Source organism: Pipistrellus hanaki, assembly GCF_964339955.1.
Source record: "Pipistrellus hanaki genome assembly, chromosome: 18".
NCBI classification, from domain to species: Eukaryota; Metazoa; Chordata; class Mammalia; order Chiroptera; family Vespertilionidae; genus Pipistrellus; species Pipistrellus hanaki.
The window spans coordinates 39,953,511-39,971,309 of NC_140520.1; the positions used below are offsets into that span (position 1 = coordinate 39,953,511).

Consider the following 17,799-nt stretch of genomic DNA (forward strand, 5'->3'; position numbering starts at 1 on the left):
ACCGGTTTGGCTCAGCGGTAGAGCGTCAGTCTGAGGACTGAAAGGTCCCAGGTTCGATTGCAGACAAGGGCATGTACATTGGTTGCGGGCACATCCCCGGTAGGGGGTGTGCAAGAGGCAGCTGGTCGATGTTTCTCTCTCATCGACATTTCTAGCTCTCTATCTCTCTCCCTTCCTCTCTGTAAGAAGTCAATAAAATATATATTTTTTTAAATAAATTTTTATTGTTTATATTATTAAAAATGTTCCTCCCCGCCCCCTCCATTGCTCTCCTCCACCAGGTTCCCACCCCACCCTCTGCCCTTTCCCCACCCCCCATTGTCCTCATCCATAGGTGCACAGTTTATGTTCAGTCTCATCCCACATCCCCCTCTCCCCTTTTCCCCAAGAACCGTCAGTTCACTCCCCTTCCATACCTCTGATTCTATTATATTCAACAGTTAATATTATTCATCAGATTTTTTTTTAATTTCCTTGGTTTTTAGATTCACTTGTTGATAGTTATGTATTTGTTGTTCATAATTTTTATCTTTATTTACTTTCTCTTCTGAAAGAACCCCCTTCAGCAATTCATATAATTCTGGTTTGGTGGTGATGAACTCCTTTAGCTTTTATTAGTGAAGCTCTTTATCTGACCTTCGATTCTGAGTGATAGCTTTGCTGGATAGATTATCTTTGGCTGTAGGTTCTTACTATTCATCACCTTGAATATTTCTTGCCATTCCAGTCTGGCCTGCATGGTTTCTGTTGAGAAATCAGCTGACAATCGTATAGGTGTTCCTTTATAGGTAACTACCTTCTTTGCTCTTGCTGCTTTTAATATTCTTTGTCTTTTGCTCTTGGAATTTTAATTATGATTTGTCTTGGTGTGGTCCTCTTTGGATTCCTTTTGTTTGGAGTTCTGTACACTTCCTGGACTTGTAAGTCTAATTCTTTCACCAGGTGGGGGAAGTTTTCTGTAACTATTTCTTTCAGTATGTTTTCCATACCTTGCTCTCTCTCATTTTCTGGGACCCCCATAATTCTGATGTTGGTTCGCTTGAAGTTGTCCCAGAGGTTTCTTACATTATCTTCAATTTTCTGGATTCTCTTGCCTTCTAGCTTCTGTGGAGGAGTGTCTTCTGACTCTTTATGTTCCAAATCTTTGACTTGATTCTTGCAATCTTCCATTCTGTTTTTAGGACTCTGTATAATATTTTTTATTTCAGACATTGTATTCTTTATTTCTTGTTGATCCCTTATCATTTCTTGTTGATCCCTTATCATTTCTTGTTGATTCCTTATTAATTCTAGTTGATCCCTTTTCATATCCTCATAGGTCTTATCGATCTTTTCTAGGAAATTCTTGAAAAACCTTATAAGCATAGATTTGAACTCTATATCCAGTCGCTTTTTGTCCTCCATTTCTTTCGTTTGTGATCTATTTTGTTGTCGCATTTCGCAGCTACAGATGGGGCGGGGTTTCAGGGTGGAGCCTACAGCCTTGGCTTCCGTCAGCCCCGCCCTATGCGGATCCTGGGTCTCAGTAATCCCCAGGGTCCTTCAGTTGCAAGCGCCTCTGAGAAAAAGGTGCCCTCGATTTTCGCCTGCTACCAAACAGTCTATGCTCTCCTCCAATGAGCCCGGTATTGGGGTTCAGTTCAGTTGGAAGTGGAGTTGGAGGTGGCGTTCAGAGCAGTCTGGAGCCCCAGTCTCCTTCCCGCCAGGCAATCCTGCGGCACAGCTGACCGTCCCTTCTCTGCGCCTCCGGGACCTCCTTTCGCCTCTCCCCCGGGGTACCGCCTTGCAGCCCAGCTCCCTATGGATGAGCCTGGGTCCCCGGGGTCTGGCCTAGAACTGGGGTTCAGAGCAGTCGGAACTGGGGCCCAACACAGTTGGAGCTTTTATCTCCTTCCTGCTAGGGAACGCCAGCCAGGCACTCAGCCTCCTCTCCAGCTCCGTCCTCTCCGCGCACGCCGCGTGTCTCCGTACCTCAGGCTTTTACAGCTCCTCCGCGCTTCCTTCTGGTTTTCTCCTTGCTTCTCGTTGTAGAATTTCCAGTCAGTCGATTTTCCTGTAGTTCTGGGCAATGTCCATTTTATATTTTAATTGTTATTTTATTGAAATTGTTGTGTGCTGCTGCGGCTAGGTGTCTACCTGGGCAGCCATCTTGGATTCTCCAGAAGTCAATAAAATATATTTTTTTTAAAAGAAAATTCTCAGAGATGATGACAGTATTGAGAGCATGTCAAAAGAATGAAAGAAATATGAATGGACTCCCACTGGTCAAATCTGGGAAAATCTGGCATCAAAGTAAAATGAGTGTAATCACAACCCACTGAATCAAACAGGAGTCAGTGAGTCCATATTCACACACATACACACACACACACACACACACACACACACAGAGGCACGTCTCACAATACAGAGTCCGTTACTAATGGAGACAATGGCAGAGGTGAACCACTCGGTATTATAGGGGAGCTGGTGGAGGCTGCAGTTAGCAATGGACACCGGGGGGGTAGGCTTACTAAAGAACAGGATATTGGCATCATGACAGCTTGTCTCCCCAAAACTGTGACTTGACAGTGGAGAAACCTGGCAGATACCAACCTGTCTTTACAGTCAAGGTGATGGTCACCGTGCGACAGGTCCACGGCATATGCCTCCAGATAAAATGCACTGAGAGGAGCCCACCATGACACACACCTGGCTCTGATCATGAGGAGACAGTAGACAGACCCAGGGTGAGGGTCACCTAATAGAATGAAAGACTGCTCTTGAAGACTGTCAAGGCCACGAGAAACAGGAAAAGACTAAGGAACCAGTCCAGGCAAGTGAAAGCAATGCATGTTTGCAGAGAGAACCGTAGTCAAGAAAGGAGAAAGCCACTATTAAGACAGATGGCCAAATCTGAATGGTGGCTATGGACTGGAGAGCAATACTGTACCAATGTTTATATCCTGGTGGGAAGGAGTGTTTGGTAAGAATACAGGAGTATCCTGTTTGAGGAGAGGGAGTTAGGGGTAATGGTCAACACATCCCTTGAGAGAGAAATGGGGCAAATGAGGTGAAATTTAACAATTAAGGGATGTGTGTGAAGTAGTATTTATACAAATGCAAGGGAGGGGCAGGAAGAGAGCAAGAAGAGGAGAGTAAAGACACATGGACACCTTCATAAGCACATGACAAGATGCTCCATATCACCTCTCATCCGAGAAAGGCAGCTCAAGGGGCAATGAGATACCATGGCACACTTGCTAGAATGGCTAAAATCCAAAGCACTGACAACACCCAGTGCTGGCAAGGATGTGAAACAACAGGACTCTCATTCATTTCTGATGAGAATGCAAAATGGTGCAGCCACTTCAATTTGGAAATTTCTTACAAAACTAATAATACTCTTACCATTTGACCCAGCAATCATACTGCTGGTATTTACCCAAATGATCTAAAACCTCCACACAAAAACCTGCACGTGAATATTTACAGCAGCTTTATATGTAATTGTCAGTGTTTTAAACCAACCAAGATGTCCTTCAACAGGGAAATGGATACACAAACTGTCTTCTGACCACCAAAATCTAGCCATTGAAGTCCTAACCCCAATGTTCATCTCCCTTCCCTCTCCCCCTATCCTCATCCTCTCCCTCTCATTTCTCTCTCTCTCTTTCTCCTCCCTCTTCTCCCCCATCTCCAACTATAAGATATTCTGGAAACTAGAAAGGAAGTGAAAAGATCAGTGATTGCCCAGGAAGAAGGGAGGAAGTGAGAGGAGAACAGGCATTTGAGGAGTGAAATTATTGTCCATGATACTGTAACAGTGGATACATGGCACTATACATTTGTCAAAATCCACAGAAGGTACAATTCACAGTAAACCTTAATGTAAACTATGGACTTCAGTTACTGGCTCATCATTATAATACCGTAAATGTACTACACTCATGCAAGGTAATGGGGGTGGGGAAGTGTAACATGGAACTCAATGTACTATTTGCTTATTCTGTAAATCTAAAACTGTACTAAAGATAAAGTCGATTAAGCATTAAAAATAACTGTGAAATTCAAATCCTAGTGTCCACAGTAAAGCTGTCATGCTGGAGTCCAGGAATTGCGAGAGACCACATGACCCAAAGTATTTGCTATCTGGATCTTCACAGAAAATGTTTTTGAAATCACGCTCTAAAATTTCACTACTCCAGTGAAAGTAGGAAAAGCACTCCCCATCACAGCTGTTCTGAGCTAATCAACTCTGTTAAATTACTCAGATGCTAGGGTCACAAGAAGTACTAATTATGTAATCTGACCCTTTAAATTTAACTGGTCAGCTTCTAATAAAAAGTCAAATCAGTTAAGTACTTCCCAGAAACAAAATGCATATTCTACTGAAAAAATCACTAGCAGACAGAAATGTTTCCTCTGGTGCCTACAAAATCTATCCTACTTACTCATCACCTAAGTCTTACGCCTGGATTGCAAGCTCATCCCCAGTGGGGGGCTTGCAGGGAGCAACCCATCCATGATTCTTCCTCATCACTGATGTTTCTATTCCTTAGGTCCTAAGGAGTCAGAATTAAAGTGCGAACTAACAGGGGACTGTTGACAGCTGGAAAGTAAGCCTGGGAAGCCTGGGATGGCACACTCAGGGCGGGCCGTGACCGACTACAAGATCTGAATGCTCTTTAATGAGGACATGGAGACCAGGGGTCAACGGTGGGGATCAGTCAGGAAAGTACAGCCTGGGTATCGGAAGGAAAATGTAACACAATGCTCCCAGGAAGTACCAGTTATAGCTTAAGGAACAGTATGCATATGTAGTCGTTTACCAGCTGAGAAACAGTCTTAATGACCTAATATAACTGGGAGATCTTGGTAAGAACCCAGTCGGAAGACATAGTTCAGGAAAGCAGCACAGAGGTAGACCACCCTGGTTCCGATCCTGCTACTGTTCCCTCTGGAGCTAAGACGGAGCATTCATTCTCTCAGCCTCAGTTCACTCACTTGTAAAGGAACAGAACCTCACTGGACTCTTGGGAGGATTTAATATGATAAAGCGCCTGGTATTTGTGACTCTGGTTGAGCGTCCAGCTATGAACCAGAAGTCACAGCTCCATTCCCGGTCAGGGCATACGCCTGGATTACAGGCTCATCCCCAGTGGGGGGCGTGCAGGGAGCAGCCCATCCATGACTCTTCCTCATCACTGATGTTTCTATTTCTCTCTCCCTTCCTCTCTGAAATCAATAAAAATATATTTTTTAAAAAGATAATACATGCAAGAGTTCAGCAGGGCACCTGACAATAAAATGCTAAATAAATGGCAATTGTTCTTATTTCTCTTATATTTAGCTTGGGAAAATACTCTTGGAGTAGATGGTCTAAAGTTTCTCTAGCAACTCATAGAAAATCTGCCCAACGGTTGAAATAAATCTCTAACCATACATAGTTTAAAAGAACTTCTGCCTTTGGAAAATCAAGTGAGGACTTCAGTTCAATAAATGGAACTGAGATTCCACTCTTGCTACTGAGAATGATGGTCCAAGAGGAAAGATGAAGATGCTCTGGGTTCCCCCCAAATTCCAAAGCTGGTGAGTGGTGTAGGCTCAGCACAGGACCACACCAGGACCTCCACAATCCCAACTCCCACTAAATCCCAAGAGCATTAGCATCAGGTCTCATACTCCCAGGTGTGATAACATTCCTCTAGAGATGGCAATCCTTCTCCACCCCAGACAGCAAAAGGCGCTATGCAGCAAGGAAACATACAGCTGTAGCAGGACTACAGGGCTTGTGGGTCCATCCAGATGAGCGTCTCTACTTCTTTGCTACACAGACAGAACAGTGGATGTTGCAGGATGAACATCTGTTGCACTCATTTTCACACACACACACACACACACACGTGCATGTGCGCATACACAGTGCACACACTTACAAACACATGTACTGACAAATATACATGTGTACATATACACGTGTACACACACACAAGCACTGCACGTACACAGGTACATGGGTGCACTCGGTGAACATAGGTATGCACAAGTGTGCACACACAGAGACACATGCATGTATGTACACATACCCACACGAGTGTACATATCACACACAAGTGTATGCACGTACACAGGTGCATACACATGCATAGGTATGCATACACAGGTATACATAGGTACTCACAAGCCCACCCACACGTACACGGGTACCCAAATGCACACACATGAACATATGTACACGAGGATGTACACGCGCACACGTGTCCATACAGGGGTACATACATACACAAGTGCACACGGATGTACACACGGAGGTACATACAAGCGCACGCACATACACACACGCACATACAGTCCGGCAGCCACCAGTCCCACGCTCTACCGAGGCCCTCCTGCCCTCCGCGCTAGATGACGACGTCCCACCCCACAAAATCCCTGCCTGGTTCGCCCCTGGGGGACAGTGACAATCGGCACCATTCCCCTCGGGAGTCGGCAGCACCCTCAGGAGCACGGACAGGACCGTCCCCACCTGTCACCACCGCGGGCGGGCGGGGAGGAAGAAACCGAGCCACTCGCTCCTTTCTCGGACCCACTTACCCCAATCCTCCTCCGGCCTCGGAGGGAGCCCAGGGCTAAAGGGCGAGGCCATCGCAACGCCGCCCGCGCCCCCAGGCACACGCTCTGGCGGTAGCCCACGCGGGGGCGGGGGCGGGGCGGGGCGGGGCGGGGGCGGGGACGGGGGCGGGGCGGGCGGACAGACGCAGCGCAAAGCCCGGGCGACGGTGGCCGAACGCGGACAAACTGCCTCACTCCGCGAGGGTCCCGCAGGAACCGGAGACGGACGGCCCGGACCGAGGCGACTCTGACAGCTCCCTCCGCCTCGCCGCACTGCCCGTCGGATGTTTGAAGCGGGAAGAGAGACGTGTAGTCGTACGTCAGGGAAACACGGTGCCGAAGGCGCTGACGCTGACAGGAAAGCCCCGCGGCGATGGCTGCGAATAACCGGCACCACTACAGACCACCGCTATGCGGTACACCTGAAACCAATGGGAAATAATTTTGAATGTCAACTGTAAATTAAAATTTTGTAAATTAAAAACCAAAAAGGACCCTAGCCGGTGTGGCTCAGTGGATAGAGCGTGAGCCTGCGGACTGCAGGGTCCCAGGTTCGACTTGGTCAAAGGCACACGCTTGGACTGCGGGCCCGTCCCCCATTGGGGGCGTGAGGAGGCAGCCATCAATGACGCTCATCAGGGATGTTTCTCTCTCCCTCTCACCTCCTCTCTGAAATCAGTAAAAATACATTTTTTAAAAAATCAAAAGGGAAAAGTGGTGCCCGTTCCGAACAAGTGGCGGGCTCGCGAACTCCCTTCATCAGGTCTCAGGACCACAGCGGAGTTGCGAGCGGGCGTCCGGCTGCTCCCGAACCTGCCATCAGCATCCAGGTCCCCCGCCACCGGCGTCCAGGTCCCCCGCGCGGAAAACACGCCTGCGCGGCCCGGCCGCCGCGGGGAGGACCCCCCAGACCCGGGCGGGCGGGCGGGCGGACGGGACAGCCCCGCGCCCAGCACTGGGAGGACGGTGCCCGGTGCCCCGCGCCCCCGCGCCCCCGCGCCCCCGCCCCCCACGCCGGGGTGCACGCCCAGCCTTTTCGGGGCAGAAACTCGGTATCGCCAGAAAATATCACCCACTCCGCCCCGACGCTGAGCCGGAGGGTCAGCCACGAGCCAGAGCGCCACTCACCGGCTGTGTCCGCGCCCCTCCGCCGCCGCGGCCGCCGCGCCCCCTAAGAACACGTCTCACCGCCGCGCACACGTCCCAGAACCCCTCGCGCGCGCGGCGTTGCCGCGGGTTTCGTCACCGCCACCTGCGCGGCCCGCCCCGCCCCACAGGCCCGGCCCCGGGGCGTGGCGGTTGCCGCCCGCACGCGAGGGCGGCCATTGGATGAAGTTCCTAACACTCTTCTCACCCTGCTGCAAGTTCAAACATTGGACAAAAACTGACCTAAAACCGCAAGAGTTCTCTGTTCTGCACCCACCATATATAAGCCACCATGACTGAACTCCATCAAGTTCTCATTTTTTTAATTTTCAAAACGTTTACCCTTTATTAAGAGGGGCAGAGCCCTAGCCAGTTTGGTTCAGTGGATAGAGCATCGGCCTGCGGGCCAAAGGGTCCTGGATTCGATTCCAGTCAGGGGCAACCAGACCATGTTTCCCTCCCTTCGATGCTTCTGTCTGTCCCTCTCCCACTCTCCCCTAAAGTCAATGAAGATTGTCCTCAGATAAGGATTAACAAAAAAAGGGGGGGGAGGCAGATGATTATGAAACAAACATGTGTACCTATCACCAAAAATAAACAAATATTAGTATATTCCATTTTCACTTCAGATTTTTCGTCAGAAATTAAACATTATGTAGTTGAGCTCTGCTTTTCCCTCCATCCACATAGGCAGTTTATTATGAATATTATAGGATCCATTCAAGTCCATTTTTTTATTTTATGTTTAAATGTTTGTAGATACATATATTTAGTGTTGAGGTTTTATTTTTTAAATATTTTATTGATTTTTTTACAAAGAGGAAGAGAGAGGGATAGTTAGAAACACTGATGAGAGAGAATCATCGACCAGCTGCCTGTTGTACACCCCCTACTGGGGATGTGCGGGCAACCAAGGACCCTTCAGTCTGCAGGCCAACACTCTATCCACTGAGCCAAACCGGTTTCGGCTAGTGTTGAGGTTTTTAATATATATAAAAGTATCACTCATACTCTACTTTACAATCATTCAACATTACTTGTTAATATGTGTTTGAACTGTTTTTAGTATTTATTTGAATTTATGTGTGTGTGTGTGTGTGTATATATATTGATATATATATATATATATATATATATATATATAGTCTTCCCTGATTGACATTTAAATTGTTCAATTTTCTGTTACACAAAATATATCCTTGTATGAGTCTCCTTATTTACATGTGCAAGCATGTCTAAGACATACACCAGGTCATAGAGGAGCATTAATATTTGCCCATTTACACCCTGGCTAGCAGTGACGGGTTCCCTTCTCTCCATTCTCATCAACACTAGATACGGTCACACTTTACACTTCTTTGCCACCGTGAAGGGTGTGACTATAATCTACATTTTTCTGACAAAGTTGTGACTCATCTATTTTGTGTTTATTAAACCTTATTTCCTCTCCTGGGGGTTTCCCATTCTTATCTTTTATAAGATCTGCTGTTGAATTTTCTCTCAATCATGTGTACCTCTCTGTTCATTTCACTGGTGCATATGCTACAGATAGCTTCTAGGCCAACACTTGTCTTTGCTTATGGAGTTTTTACTAGTATCCTTTGAGTTTTCATTTCAGTGAACTCACATTTATCCATCTTTTTTGTTTGTGATCTCTGCTTTTTGTATCTTGTTAAAGAAACCCTTCTCACTCCTGAGGTCATTAGGGTCTTTTTTAATTTCCTTTTAATAGTTTTATAGTCTTGATTTACATGGCTTTTTAATTCAGTTACTCCTGGGGTAGAGTAACTATTGATTTTTATACAGCAATCTTGTATCTTAAAAATCTCAACTTGCCCTGACCAGTGTGGCTCCTTGGTTAGAGCATAGCCTGCTCCCTGAAGGATTTCTGGTTGGATGCCTGTCCAAAGGCACGTACCTGGGTCACAGGTTTGATCCCTGGCATGTGTGGTCGGCAACCAAATTGATGTTTCTCTCCCTAACCCTTCCTCTCTCTAAAATCAGTAAAAACATTGGAGATAAACAAGGAGTCTTAAACACACTTTTCTGAAGTTTTCAGTAACAGCTTCGTGAACAGTGCAGAAAAACTACACAATAGTCAGTGTTTTCCTCATAGCCTTTCCATCTACATTTCCAAGAAAAATCCAGACATGTAGATTTACTAATATCTCTAAAGAGAGAGAGATTTCTAGAAATAAGAGTATCTAATTAAACATGGTAGTTTCTAACTTTTTTACATACTTTTGTTCGTCCAGATCTTAAGTAACATTCTCAAAATCAGAATTCTTTAAAATACATGAGAGGAAGTGCAGAGACTGGTTTGACTCAGCAGAGACCGGTTTGGCTCAGTGGATAGAGCATCGGCCTGTGGACTGAAAGGTCCCGGGTTCGATTCCGGTCAAGGGCATGTACTTGGGTTGCGGGCACATCCCCTGTGGGGGGGGTGCAAGAGGCAGCTGATCGATGATCCTCTCTCATCGATGTTTCTAACTCTCTAACCCTCTCTCTTCCTCTCTGTACAAAATCAATAAAATATATTTTTAAAAAATAAAATAAAATGCATGAGAGGAAGTATCTGGGTTATAGATTTTATTATTGAATAAAGTGTCATTTACATGATTAAGAGGTTTTGAGCCCTGGCTCAACTGGTTGGAGCATTGTTCTGTGCACTGAAGGGTGGAGGTTTTGGTTCCCGGTCAGGGCACATTCCCAGGTTTCAGGTTTGATCCCCGTTAAGGGCTGGTATGAAGACAACCAATTCATGTTCCGCTCTCACATCAATGTTTCTCTCCCTCTCCCTTTCTCTCTCTCTCAAATCAATAAAAAATGTATCCTTGGGTAAGGATTTAAAGGGGAAAAAAGGTTTTATTTCCATATGAAGTAGTCTACTTAAAGTGCCCAAGGCACATCAAGTGATTTCATCTTCTCACATTTCAAATGAAATGCTGACACCAGGCACTCCATGTGAATGACAAGAAGCAAGCAGCAGGTACCATCCGGCAAGTTTCTTCTTCGGATATCAAATGGCACAAGTTCACATTTTTCTTGTTTGTGATCCCAGAGCCAGCAGCGTCTTCATTTCATCCACTCTGTTCTTATGGATTTGGAACGCAGGGGTGATCCATGTGCCACAGGAGCACCGCTCACCGTACCAATTGAAAGAACCCAACTTGGCACTGCATTTGGGGCACAGCAGCTGAAAAAAGAAGCAAATTCCCTGTTTCATCCATTCACTTTGTACAAAACAATTATCTTTGGCAACAAAGAACAGAGAAACAGGACATGGGCCCTACCTTCAAGAAGTTCAGATCTAATCGATGGGATTACAGGGAACAGCAATTTACTCCAATAGCTGTGCTAAGAATAAGAAGCATGCTGTACCCAACCCTGAGAGGTGTAGAGGGCCAAATGGGAAGACACCTGGACATTCTTTAGATTGTTGCTGACTGGGCCCAGGATATTGGCAGAATTATGTCAGTTGTACTCCCGCCCTGGGATTTCGGAGATGTTCTTAGTTCCTGGCTTGTGTTTGTCCAGGAGGAAGGAGTGAGTGGGACCTGGGCTCTCCCAGGCTCGTTTTCCTGTGAAACCCCTTGTTGGATTGGAGTATAGATGTGCTGCCTGGCTTAGGAGGTCGTCAGTCTGCCTCTCCAGCAGAGGAGTTCGGCGGCCCTCCCAGTTTCCAGCTTAAAATCTATCTCTGTGTCTTCTTTCTTTATTTCTAATATTTCTCAATCCCTGGGCACCTCCACTTAGAACGGGTTCGTTCATCTCTCTTTCTGTGCTGGACACGGAAAAGGGAGATCCCCGCCATCAGGCCCCGGAGAGAGGTCCACAGAAGAACAGATTAATTCCAGCACCAGGGGGAGAGGTGAAGCTTGAGACATGAAATAGAATGTTTCATGGATATGGCATGTGTGCTGACTTAAATCAGTCTGCAACTTAAGACTTCAAACTAAAACAATCAAAGCTAAAGAGCAGGAGAGCATGTTAGAATTCTCACGTTCTATTTCTGATATTAAGAGCCTATAGTTAGGCCTCAGATTCCTATCTATTTAAAAACAAAAGAAACTAATACTCTAGTAAAATAGATAAATCCAAAGATGCGCCGAAACCGGTTTGGCTCAGTGGTAAAGCGTCGGTCTGCAGACTGAAAGGTCCCAGGTTCGATTCCGGTCAAGGGCATGTACGTTGGTTGCGGATACATCCCCGGTAGGGGGTGTGCAAGAGGCAGCTGGTCAATGTTTCTCTCTCATCGATGTTTCTAGCTCTCTATCTCTCTCCCTTCCTCTCTGTAAAAAATCAATAAAATATTTTTTTTTAAAAAACAAAAAATAAAAACAAAGATGCTTAACAAGTCTATTGTATTTTCTTATAATGTATTCTTAACACTAAAAAGAACTTAGACCAACACTTCTCAGTCAAAAGTGGCTCACTATTTTATTTTATTTTCTCCACTGTACAACCTGCTTCAGTAACTGCAGCCACCCAGGCAGAGGCCAGGCCATGGTTCCAGCCACAGCTTGCTGCTTCCAGACCCAGGCGACCCGCTGCCCATGCAGAGGGCTAGTTTAGAACAGCTGTTTTTTGCTAAACTTTTTTTTTTTTTAATATATTTTATTGATTTTTCACAGAGAGGAAGAGAGAGGGATAGAGAGTTAGAAACATCGATGAGAGAGAATCATCGATCAGCTGCCTCTTGCACACTCCCTACTTGGGATGTGCCCGCAACCAAGGTACATGCCCTTGCCCAGAATCGAACCCGGGACCCTTCAGTACGCAGGCCGACACTCTATCCACTGAGCCAAACCGGTCCCAGCGTGGTTTTTGCTAAACTTTTGATAGATTCTTGTCTACACTAAAAAGATATAATCTTCAGAAAGAAAGTAGTTAGGATGGAGTAAAACACTCGATAAAATATGGTTTAAAATGCAACAAGGAACAAAATACAGATGATTTAATGAAACTAGAAAATAAGGTGTGTCCTCACCTGCCCATCCAGCACTCCCAGCAGGGCGGGTTCCATCCACTGCACAGGCTCAATGAAATAGGATGTGCACTGAGCCCGACTCCCCGGGACAGGCCCCAGAGGTGGTGCCAGTCTCTTGTGGGCAAAGGCTACGGAACCGCTTCCTTCATTATGATCCAAAATGCTCGAACTTCGAAATAAAGACCTCCTGCAACCTCCAAACAAACAAAACATTAATGACTTCCAAAGTAATAAAAAAAAATAGTTAAATGTGCAGTTATTTCTTAAAGGGCAAAATAATATGGCATTGATTGTACTACTTTAATTTTCAATAGTCTCTACAAGTAACTTGATTGCTTTACTACTAAGAATTTGCATTCTTGGAAGCAGATTTGAATTTGAAATGTCTATAGTATTCAACTAAAGTTCTCCCTATAGAGATTTAATAAATTGAAACTTTCAATACTTTTCAGCTGCCGAAACAAAATCTCCAGAAAATACAAAATATTTTACCTGCACTTTCTACATTTGTAGAGAACCTCCTCTTTGGATCCTTGTGAAGCCATGGTTGGGTCAACAGCAAAGAGCTCTCGAGGTAAGCTCTGCAGTTCTACATGACAATGACAATGTACCTACTGGTTACTCTGCATTTTCAGACAAAATTCAGTTAATGTCATGTTGAGGCAACAAGTGCTAACCTCAGAAATTTTTTTTAAAATATATTTTATTGATTTTCACAGAGAGGAAGGGAGAGAGATAGAGAGCTAGAAACGTCGATGAGAGAGAAACATCGACCAGCTGCCTCTTGCACACCCCCTACTGGGGATGTGCCCGCAACCAACATACATGCCCCTGACCGGAATCGAACCTGGGACCTTTCAGTCCGCAGACCAACGCTCTACCACTGAGCCAAACCGGTTTCGGCCAGAAATTTTTTTAAAAAGCACCCAGCGTTGAAAAAGCAGGATGTGGTAGGAGATCCCTTGGGTTCTGGGCAGACTGCCTGAGATCAAATCCCAGACCCCACCACTCACAATCCATGTGACCCTGAACAAGATATTTCTTGCTAAACCACAGTTTCAAAAGGAAATAATAGGACCTGTCTCAAGGGATTGCTGGGAAAGTGAGATAATACACCTGAAGTGCTTAGTGTCGGTAAATAGATTTAGAAAGGCCCCAATACATGCCAGCAATTATCACCTGGATACTTCTCTGTAACCATTCGCAGACGATATTGCTTATAAATTGCACTGCAGGTATCCACTTCGCACCCCATGAGCTGGTATAATTTCAATTGCCACTCAAAACCCTCATTCATCCTGTAAAAACAAACAAAGGTAAGTTTTCTTGAAATAAGTAAAATCACACCACAGAAACAATGTTTCCTCTCATAAAGAACGCACTTGGCCTCTGGCTGGATGGTCTGGAGGTGTTCATAGGCTTTTTCAAAGGTAAGCTGGTCAGTCTTCATCAGAAAAGCGGTCATTACTGCCACACTGCGGCTGACTCCTGCGTGACTTCAAATAGCAAACAGCAACAATTAGACAAAAAGCACAAACACACACCTCAGCCCCTGTGGTCACGTTCTGGCCCACTGTCTGCTTCAAACTCTGCTTCTGACATACTACCCGTGTGCAAAATAACTATTCCTTTATTTCCTTATTCTTTTTAAATTCTAAACCATGTGAATGCATTATATATCCAAATATGACTAGGATAATCTCTAAGATTTTATAATGCTTCGGAACAACTCCAGACTCCTTTGCTCTTGGCACGAAGGGCCCCAGATCTGGACTCAGACGTCCTTCTTCACACTACCTGCTGTACTGACCCCATGATTTAAACTGTGGTTATTACACACCATCCCCATTTCCACGCTAGCCGCTCGGCGACCACCTGCTCCTTCCGCTGAGCAAGGCTCGGGTCCGAGTGTCCTAACCGACGGCTGACTCCGCTGCACCAACCACCACGTCCCGACACCCAAACACAAGCTCCTCCGGGAGCTGGCGCTTCCCGGTGCATCCCCGCGGCCTCAGTCACCGCCGGGGCCCGTCTAGACACCTGACGATCTCCCCCCAACACTCTCACCCCTGCCCCCCCCCCCCACCCAAAAAAAGGAGCTGCAAAAGACCGGCCGTGACGGGGCCCAGGAACCAGGAGGTCACAGCTCGGTCCGAGATGGGGAGCGTGCAGGTAGCAGCCCACCGATGGTTCTTATCGATTTTCCTACATCCCCTCACCCTCCCTCCCTCCCTCCCTCTCTAAAAACAATAAAAACATTAAAAAAAAAAAAAAAGCTTCAAAAGGAGCCCATAGAACCGTGAGTGGATGCGGGCAGGGTCGCCCTCCGCCCGCCCGCTCACCAGTGCACCAGCGCCGCGCGGCCCTCGGCGCGGGCCCGGCCCAGGAAGGCCACGCAGCGGCCCAGGTGGCTAAGCAGGTCGGTCTCGGGCTCGTCCAGTGCGGGCACGAAGAGCCGCCGCAGGCCCTCCACCTGGAGGTCGGGCTCCTCCGCGTCCACAGTCAGCACGTCCGTGACGCCCGCCTCCAGCAGGCGGCCCGTCTCCGCGGCGGCCGCTCCGCCCAGGTACAGACCGGGCCGGACCTGCAGCATCTCCGCCGCGCGCCGCGTCCCACCCCGCGGCGCCCAGCCCTGCGCCCGCCACCGAGTGGGCGTCTAGAGCGGACCCTGCGCCCGGCCAGCTTTGCAGCAGCGCCCTCGGAGGACCCGGCCGGTGGCGGAAGTGCGCTCTGGGGAAAGGGCTGTTTGGGCCGCGTAGACGCCTCGCAGCAGCCACCGCCGCTCACGTGCCGGCCTGGGACTCACGTTCCGAGGAGGATCGCCTCCTGGACACGGCCTCCCTGGTGGAGTTGGGCTCGAAGCAGCTGCAGCCAAGTTTGAAGCGGTGGCTCCACGGCCGTATGAGCCGCGTAATCGTGCATCTGCAGTACAAAAGCGTTCCTCCGACGTGAGCTCACGTTTGCAGTCCCTCTCCGAAACTGTTTTGCCTTTTTTCTCCTCCGCCCAGCTCCCGTGGGCGGGTCCTCCGCAGCCTGCCCACTGCTCTGTGTTTTGAGGAATCAATCCCATGTCTTTTCAAGAAAGAACGGACTACAGCCAGAGCGAAAGCTAGAGTTGAGGGACATCTTTCTTTCTTTATTTCTTTCTTTCTTTCTTTCTTTCTTTCTTTCTTTCTTTCTTTTTTTTTTTTTTTTTTACCTTTTTAAAAGTATGGGGAAGTCCCAGGAGAGAGAGAGAAGCTACAGACACAGAAGGAAGAGGGGACCTGGGATGAATTGGGGGGAGGGGGTGCAAGGTGGCACCTGGACTGAGACAGTGTTGTAGTGTACCCCCATCTTACAAAGGACGCCTCTAGAAGTCAAATTATGGAGTCATTTATTAAAGGCCAGCGGCATACGAGGGGCTAAAGCTCCAAATCTCGCAGCCCTGAACAGCTTGCCCTGAACAGATATATTGGCAGAATATCACAAAGGTATCCATTACGTCTTTAGGTCTGGAATGAGAACCTGTTTCATGCAAAGCTTTTACAGAAGCAAAATTGAGTAAATTCGTTACCTAAAGTATCTAAGAATCACTGAATCAACAGAAACACACTATCTGGGACCACCTGGGCAATCTACACTAATAAAAGAGAAAAATGCCAATTGACCGTACCTCCGCTATGCCCACAGCCAATCAGGAGTAATATGCAAATTAACCCAGCAAAGATTGCAGGTAAATTTGCATACACAGGCGGTGCAGCCACATTGCACTCACTCTAAGTAGCTGTTAAAGAAAAAGAATGGTAGACTGTTAAAATACTACAGATTATATAGACATTTGTTCAAAGAGGATTTCCTAGAGTAGGTGCTATTTCAGTTAACTTCAGTTAAATGTGAAGAGGCTAGCCAGGACCGGTTTGGCTCAGTGGATAGAGCTTCGGCCTGTGGACTGAAAGGTCCCGGGTTCGATTCCGGTCAAGGTCATGTACCTTGGCTGTGGGCACATCCCCAGTGGGGGGTGTGCAAGAGGCAGCTGGTCGATGTTTCTGACTCTCTGTCCCTCTCAATTCCTCTCTGTGTAAAATCAATAAAATATATTTTAAAAAATAAATAAATAAATGTGAAGAGGCTAACTAGATAAAAAGGTGTAGGGGTCCTGAATTGCCGAGGGTGCAGGCAGAGCTGAGGGAATCTACCCCCGCCCCGCCCAGCTCTGCCTGCACCCTCTGCAATTTTGCTTTGATCACCAGTGAGATCACAATCAATGGGACATTCAAACCATCAATGGAGTATTGGGATAGCATACATAAGTTCAGAAAATCAATATAACTTTCTATTGTTTTAGCAAACAAATAAGTACAGAATCCAAACAGCAGTTTCTACCTGAGCCCAGCACAGTCTGGAATGTTGGGCCCTTAACTCCAGCAGGAAAGAATTCAGGAAAGGAGTGTGGGTGATTTTGAGAGGTTGTTTGTTAAAGTTGTGGACCGTGAATTCAAGGAAGGGCTTAGGATAGAGGAGGCAAGATCAGCCACTGCCACAGCCAGGAGAGGAAGGCACAGCGGCAGGAGAGGTCTTGGCACCGGGGCGGGGGGGGGAGGGGGGGGCGGGGAGGGCAGGAGCTGCTGCCTTCCGCTGCTCCCCTAGTTCCAAGTCTCTGTAGAACGAGAAGGCACCTCGAATGGTCAGGAAGCGCCACGGAGCCCGGATAAACACATCTGAAACGGTGTTTGTACTCCTGGCCACGAGGTGGCCCCATTTACCCTCGGGAAGATGTACTTTGTGGGAGCCTGAAAGAAAAGCAGGTTGGACCTGAGGAAGGAAATGATGTGTTTAGAGAAATGTCAAAGTTGCTTCCTATCAAGAAGAGAAGGGCTTGCCCTGGCAGGTTTGGTTCAGTGGATAAAGCGTCGGCCTGAGGACTGAAGGGTCCCAGGGTCAATTCCAGTCAAGGGCATGTGCCTTGGTTGTGGGCACATCCTGATGGGTGTTTCTAACTCTCTATCCCTCTCCCATTCCCTCTGTAAAAAAAAAAAAAAAAAAAAAAAAAAAAAAAAAAAAAAAAAAAAATGTTAAAAGAAGAAGAA

General features: G+C 47.0%; 2 protein-coding genes across 8 annotated transcripts in view; both read right to left on the reverse strand.

Annotated features, from left to right (window-relative positions):
* ATF6 (activating transcription factor 6) overlaps nt 1-7,854 on the reverse strand; it is a 142,576-nt gene extending 134,722 nt beyond the window's left edge. For 3 of the 4 annotated variants that reach the window (XM_084867063.1, XM_084867062.1, XM_084867065.1), the window contains exons 1-2: nt 7,723-7,854; nt 6,577-7,016 (exon numbers count right to left, since the gene is read on the reverse strand). In XM_084867063.1, coding sequence (XP_084723189.1) covers nt 6,577-6,628 — 52 coding nt within the window. In that variant the 5' untranslated portion in view covers nt 6,629-7,016; nt 7,723-7,854. Of the gene's footprint in view, nt 1-1,971; nt 2,048-6,576; nt 7,017-7,722 lie in introns of those variants that run through there. The other variant, XM_084867064.1, reaches the window with a different exon arrangement.
* Nucleotides 7,855-10,314: 2,460 nt separating this feature from the next.
* Nucleotides 10,315-15,737, reverse strand: DUSP12 (dual specificity phosphatase 12). Of its 4 annotated transcripts, none has more exons than XM_084867139.1 (6): nt 15,537-15,737; nt 14,113-14,226; nt 13,910-14,028; nt 13,223-13,319; nt 12,731-12,917; nt 10,315-10,936 (listed from the first exon to the last, which is right to left on the reverse strand). In XM_084867139.1, exons 1-6 carry the CDS (start codon nt 15,650-15,652, stop codon nt 10,775-10,777), a joined length of 795 nt encoding a protein of 264 aa, XP_084723265.1. In that variant the 5' UTR covers nt 15,653-15,737; the 3' UTR covers nt 10,315-10,774. The 4 variants fall into 4 exon arrangements, with proteins under 4 accessions (XP_084723265.1, XP_084723264.1, XP_084723267.1 ...); XM_084867138.1 differs by lacking the exon at nt 15,537-15,737 and adding an exon at nt 15,073-15,389; XM_084867141.1 differs by lacking the exon at nt 15,537-15,737 and adding an exon at nt 15,073-15,188 and having other exon boundaries at nt 14,113-14,218.
* Nucleotides 15,738-17,799: the final 2,062 nt, after the last annotated feature.

What these genes read in the sequence shown, in the direction of transcription:
- DUSP12 (XM_084867138.1), bottom strand. Translation starts at nt 15,323, where the DNA reads ATGCTGCAGGTCCGGCCCGGTCTGTACCTGGGCGGAGCGGCCGCCGCG. An exon ending in CGCGCGGCGCTGGTGCACTG is followed by an intron (nt 14,227 to 15,072) that starts GTGAGCGGGCGG and finishes TGCTATTTGAAG; the next exon opens with TCACGCAGGAGTCAGCCGCA. An exon ending in GGTTACAGAGAAGTATCCAG is followed by an intron (nt 13,320 to 13,909) that starts GTGATAATTGCT and finishes ATTGTCATGTAG; the next exon opens with AACTGCAGAGCTTACCTCGA.